The sequence below is a fragment of the Octopus bimaculoides genome, chromosome 23 (assembly GCF_001194135.2).
Source record: "Octopus bimaculoides isolate UCB-OBI-ISO-001 chromosome 23, ASM119413v2, whole genome shotgun sequence".
In the NCBI taxonomy this organism is placed as follows: Eukaryota; Metazoa; Mollusca; class Cephalopoda; order Octopoda; family Octopodidae; genus Octopus; species Octopus bimaculoides.
Window position 1 is genome coordinate 33,014,099 of NC_069003.1, and position 6,314 is coordinate 33,020,412.

A 6,314-nucleotide genomic window follows, 5' to 3' on the forward strand; every position below is an offset into this window, starting at 1 on the left:
GGGAAAGAAACGTGGTGGGGGAATCTGAAAAATTAATAAGTGGAGGAGTGCGATTATGCAAGACTTCAGAGTACCTATAGATGGCTGAACAAAAAGTAAAAAGAACTATCGAGCCGCTATTCTCCGGATTGAGAGCTCACAGCTCCGGTGCTACGAATCTTTGATTAAAATGTAGCAGAGAAGAGTCGCAAGATAGATACTTCAAGCTAGAAGACCTGGGTGTTGACCAAGAATCAGATGGTTAGTTGCTTCAGACTGAATCTAGGGAGGCAGGTCCGTCGCCAAACTTTGGTGCTTGGGGGTGCTTCAGAATAGTCTGGTTGGGTACTAATCTAATATGATAAATGTGAAAACTAATTTCTGTGTGTCAGTGTGTCACACTTTGACCCCCACCTCGCTATTCAATGACACTTCTTCGTGCTGGGGTGACAGTAATAGTATGTATAGAGACGGTGAGGGTGATGGCGAAGACAGACAGACAGAGAAAAAGAAAGAAAAAGAGAGGGAGAGAAAGAGAGACAATGAAATTTAGGGAGAGTTGATGATGTTTTATTAAAAGTAGTAGTGTAACAATGAAAGTAATAATAAGAGAGAGAGAGTTGGGTATATGAGAGAAAGATGGAGATGATGTACAACTTTCCTGGACAGAAATTCCTGTGGCCAACAAACTGAACGAACTACTGAACACTATCATTTTTGCTTTATTTTTTTGCTTTCTTTAATACATACATTTTATATTTTTTATTTTATATGTATGTGTGTATACATATATACATGTACATACACTCGTACGCGCATACACATACGTGCGCGCACACGCACACGCACACACACAAAATACACTTGAATTGAAGTACAGTTTCCCCAAGTGTGTCAGTGTGTCACACTTTTTCAACTTTACTCCTAGAGGCCGTATCCCAATATATCATACCATTTTGGAATCAGGCTGACTCTGTGAATAAATTATAAACATTCCGGGCCGAATCCGAACCTGCAATCCTGAAATAAATCGCGCTCTCTGTATGTCTTTCGCTTTTATGAGGTCGTTTCCCTGTTTCTCTCCAACACTTTTTACGAAAAAGGCCGATCTTTGGTAAAGATCGACGAAGACACTTTTTACGGAAAAGGCCGATATTTAGGACTCGTACCGTAAGATCGCCCAAGTCAGAGATCTTCCCGTTTCGGCGGCTTTTACGCTAGTTTCTAATAATGCTAAAGTGGAGTTTCGAAATAAGGGTATCACTGTAAACTCGAAGGAGCACCATTGAATAGTGAAGGGGGGAAGTGCTGTCCAGTGCACCCCCTTAGGTGATGGGCATATATGGAAGAGATGCTTGGGAACTCTATGCCCACAGCCCTTCCGAGAATAATGGGCAGAGAAGATGGATGTGTGGATGGGTGGATAGAAATTTGATTGAGTGTTGATTTGATTTAAATGTGGGTGAAAGAGAAAGCGATTAGAAGTCTCGAGTTGTTATTAACCAATATTTCAGTCGCAACAAGAAGACCAGTTGGGTGTCAATAGTTGCGAATTGGCATCCCGAGATGGGATTATGCACCAGTTGGTATCATCTGTTGGGCATATCTACAGATGAATACCCCGCCGACTTTGTTGCCCGGCAAATTTTTACATAAACTCAATCTACAGGAACTAAGCGATTATTTGTTGAAAGTTTCGTTAAAAGCATCAATTTTTTTGAAAGTTATGAGGCAACAAACCAGGCGGTGGGTATACATATGTAGTTATGCCATCTGTTGTCCATACGATCTAAGTTCAAATACCACTAAGGTTGTCTTTACCTTTTTTTTTTTTTGTCGACCCCGGGTCCACAAAATAAAGTATCTACTGAGCACTGAGATTCGTGTAATCAACTTATCACCTCCCCTCAAAACCGATGGCCTTGAGCCAAAATTTGAAAGAATATATATTGTTGGAGTCAGCTTATTTCAAAATATCATGAGTTATATGAGATTTCAGTCGAGTAATTAAGTAGGGAGGAGGGGAGCGCATACATACATACATACATGCATGCATACACCCCCACCCCCCACACACACATACATATACATACATATATCGTATATGGTTAGCACTCCTTTCGTTCCTGACGTTATAAAGTACTGCGTTGTTTGACAATGTTTTATTTATCGCGTAGACGCAGCTGTACAAGTCAGTAGTTACGACTAACAGTATATATCGCCGCCCTCTATTAGCGACAGGCTGTGTTTTAAAGTCAACGTGCTCTTTCTCTCCCTATATATATATATATATATATATCTATATAATATATATTTATATACATCATATACATTTTACGATGGATGTATTCCTTGGAAAATGGATAGAAATCAAAGAAGATGTGGAATCTTACCGTCAATTTATAGACAAAATTGGTATTATGCTATTTTGGTTTATTCTCTATTTTTATATGAATGAATTTTGTATCGCCTTGAAATGTCTTTCTCTGTGAATGTGTGTGTGCGTGCGTGTGTATTTCTGTATCGGTGGATGCCGGGTTATAATGTACCGTTTCACTTTGTTCCTTTGGACTTGCCCCCATGATCGATTGGTGAGTTTTTTTTTCCACACTCCTATCCTTAGTTATCCGACTCTTGGTGTAATTAGATCACCAGTTGTCAGTTATCTTTTCCGACCACTAGTTGCCCTTTTAAAAAATGTTTACAACTTCAAGTCTAAAGCTCTGTGTGTGTGTGTGTGTGTGTATTCTCTTAGGAATGTTATTCTTGTTTCTTCAAAATATTAAATAACAGCCAGACTAGTAGCAGGATAATTTTGGATAAGTAATTATACACGGATTTTTTACACTTACAAGAAAATCTTTATACACTTATGAAATTTTCAGTGGTGAACCAAACACCAACTATTTTTTTGTGGAAAAGACACTTGATTAGACCAAATGGTAGAATCGAAGATCTCGTGAACCTTCTCATTAATAAACTGCATCGTTTCGAAGATTCTGGCTTGTAAAAGTTTGAAAGTTTGTGTTGTCCCATATCAAACATTCATTATATGAAAAATTGTCATTTTAATGATTGTAGCATCTAAATGTAGCAACATCGCAAGCTAGATGTGAACAAATTTGATTTTTATGTTTAATAAATTATTTACCCCTTCTTAATCATTTTGCTCCTTCTAAAAATGTTCCTCTCGACATCAACTAACAAAGAATAAAACGAAAAAACGATAAAACAACCTATTACTAAAGTTTTCGTTTTTCTTGTGCGATTGTGGGACAGCAACTACGATGCACACAGATATTTATATATGATTCAGTTATAGGGATTTTGAGGCGCTTTTTGTCACGTGCCCCTGTCGCCCGATTTTATGCCCTAGATTTCTGTCCCCGCAAGAAATTCCTTTATCACATAACCAAATTAACAAGACTGATAAAATTACATGACTTCAGTTTTTATTGGTTCGTTTCAACCAATACTTTCGGTGTGTTTGCTTTTCAAGAAACTGTTGGGGTCTCGTTTTCACAATAGAAATGAACTGTTTTCTATCGCAGTCAATGAAGTAAAAAAAAACAAATCAACAAGATTCCACGGCATTTTTTCTTTTACTTTTATTAGTTTCAGTCATTTGACTGCGGCCATGCCTTTAGTCGAGCAAATCGACCCCGGGACTTATTCTTTGTAAACCTAGTACTTATTATATCGGTCGCTTTTTGCCGAACTGCTATATTACGAAGACGTAAATACACCAGCATCGGTTGTCAAGTGATGTTGGGGAGACAAACACACACATACATTACATACATACATGCACGACAGGCTTCTTTCAGTTTCCGTCTACCAAATCCACTCACAAGGCTTTGGTTGACCTGGGGCTATGGTAGAAGACACTTGTCCAAGGTGTTACACAGTGGGACTGAACCCAGGACTATTTGCACTGAAAGGCATCTTTTCAATGGAAAGGTTTTTCAGTTCCTGTAACTTGGCCATTTGTCCTTCAGTGTCTGTGACAGAGCAATCAACCTTGAAATTGCTCTTGTGGGTTAAATCTGCAAGTGTGGCTGTGTGGTAAGAAGTTTGCTTCCCAATTACAAGAGTTCCAGGTTCAGTCCCAATATGTGGCAACTTAGGTAAGTACCTTCTGCTATAATCCTGGGCTGATCAAAACCAGGTGAGTGGATTTGGTAGATGGAAACCGAAAGAAGCCCATCGAAACATAAGAAACTTTCTCACCTTCCCGAGCGTTAAACTAATACATCTGTTTACTGTTTACACACCTGTCTTTGTGTTTTGTTTTTCTGTAAATTTCAAATATATATATATATATATATATATGTTTGTGCTTGTCTCCACCACATAAGAACTGGTGTTGGTTTGTTTATGTCTCCTGTAACTTAGCAGATCAGCAAAAGAGACCAAAGGAATAAGTATCGTGCTTAAAAAAAAATAAGTTGATCAATTTGAATAAAAACCCTTGAAGGTGTTGCCCCAGCATGGCCATAGTTCAGTGACTGAAACAAGTAAAAAAATAAAAGATGTATTATATGTTTGTCTGCATCTGAAATAAGAAAACAAATTGGGAACACAAAACACAAACACAATGCTACACAAACATGCTTTGTTCATCCTATGTGAATATTTGCAAATTTCTCCTTGTTTTTTTGTATAAAGTACTACTGGTTCGTCCAGTACTCTACAATAGAAAAACAGGTTCTGATTAAAAAGTGTGAGTTCAATGGACAATGAAAATAATGACATCTTGTTTCAAAACAGGGAAAACTATTAAACAATTCTGCTTTGCTTGTAAAATTAGTTAGGGAACACAACCTAAGTCAATACAAATTCCTTTCTACTAAAGGCACAAGGCCTGAAATTTGTGGGGAGGGGGTTAAGTCAATAACATTGACCCCAGTACTCAGCTGATGTGAATTTGAACTCTGAACATGAAGATGGGTGGGTGAAATACCGCTAAGCATTTTGCCTGGCATGATAACGGTTCTGAAATATGGAATGCAAAACACAACCTTGGATTCAGACAGAAAGACAACTGAAGCTACAGCTTGGTCTAAACAGGGCTGTGTGGTTAGAAGTTATTATTATTATTATTGTAGGAGAGTAGTGTAGAGGGAATCAGGTAAAATGGGTTGGGGTGGGAGAACACAACTTCCTATGTCAAAGTTTTAGAAGACAAAGAAGAGAGAAATAGGGGATAGATCACTACATTGCTGTATGTTAATTGCCTGTCAGTTAGATAAATGGTCTTTGTGAGGATACAATAAAAAAAATGGGGTGTGTGTAGGAGCTTCTTAATATTTGGCGTATAATATTCTAATTTGATTCTCATACCAACAACTTCCAAAACATTAACCTTTTCACTGCATAAGTTTTATATAGCCATTCAAAACTCATTATCCTTAGCAGCAGACAGCAGTTTTATATCCCAATCCCTCTGTTGTTGAGGAATGTCATGTTTGAAACTATATTCCGTTAAGAGTCAAGTTTATTCTGGCAACGTGACTTGTTGAAAATACCAATCCTATGTTTTGGAAGATATTTGACATGATTACTGAAATAACCTTGAAATTTAATTTTACAGTTAAAGGATTAAGGGACCTCGCCAAACCTGTGATCAAAGACATTCCAACAATGGCTGTCCTACTTTTTTTCCAGAAAAACTATATTCGGGACCACAATATCCAATGTCTCCTATTTTAACCCTTTTGCTTCAGAAGTCAGATATATCCACTCAAAAGTTCATTACTCTTTACTGCAGAAAGCAATTTTGTATCTTAGTCTGTCTTTTGTTAAAGAATGTCATGTTTGTAACTATTTTCTGTTGAAATGTGCCAAGTTTAGTGAGGCAGCGTGACCTGCATAAAATACCAATCCTATAGTTAACATCGTTACTGAGAATAACCATGAAATATAATTTTGCAGTTATAGGGTTAGAGGGTGATAAATAAGCAGAATGACAAAATACTTTGTGATCTCTGTTTTCTCTACTTTTTATTAATTTTATTGCTTTTTCCTCTACATGAAATTTTGTCATGTTTTACAGGGGTTCCAAAAGAAATAGCAGAGAAAATTTTAAAATATACAGGATTTTTTGAATTGCAAGAAGATGGCGATCTGTTTAAAGCAACTACGGGCTATGTAGAAGATCCTAGTTTAACTAGAACATATCGTTTTAAGATGAATGAAACTTTCACTGATACAGATAATTTTGGACAAAAATTTACAGTGAGTTAATTTGTTAATTTTTTTGGTACCTTATATTATTTTCTTCCACTTTTATTTATTCCTCTCATGCACACACTTGGATGTAAACTTCCTTATAA

The 6,314-nt window shown here is 37.0% G+C and overlaps 1 protein-coding gene across 1 annotated transcript in view; it reads left to right on the top strand.

Annotated features, from left to right (window-relative positions):
* The first annotated feature begins 2,100 nt into the window (after nucleotides 1-2,100).
* The window catches only part of LOC106876951 (fatty acid-binding protein 2, liver), a 6,936-nt gene continuing 2,722 nt past the window's right edge, over nucleotides 2,101-6,314 (top strand). The window contains exons 1-2 of the mRNA XM_014925721.2: nucleotides 2,101-2,394; nucleotides 6,035-6,216. Coding sequence (XP_014781207.1) covers nucleotides 2,319-2,394; nucleotides 6,035-6,216 — 258 coding nt within the window. The 5' untranslated portion in view covers nucleotides 2,101-2,318. The remainder of the gene's footprint in view (nucleotides 2,395-6,034; nucleotides 6,217-6,314) is intronic.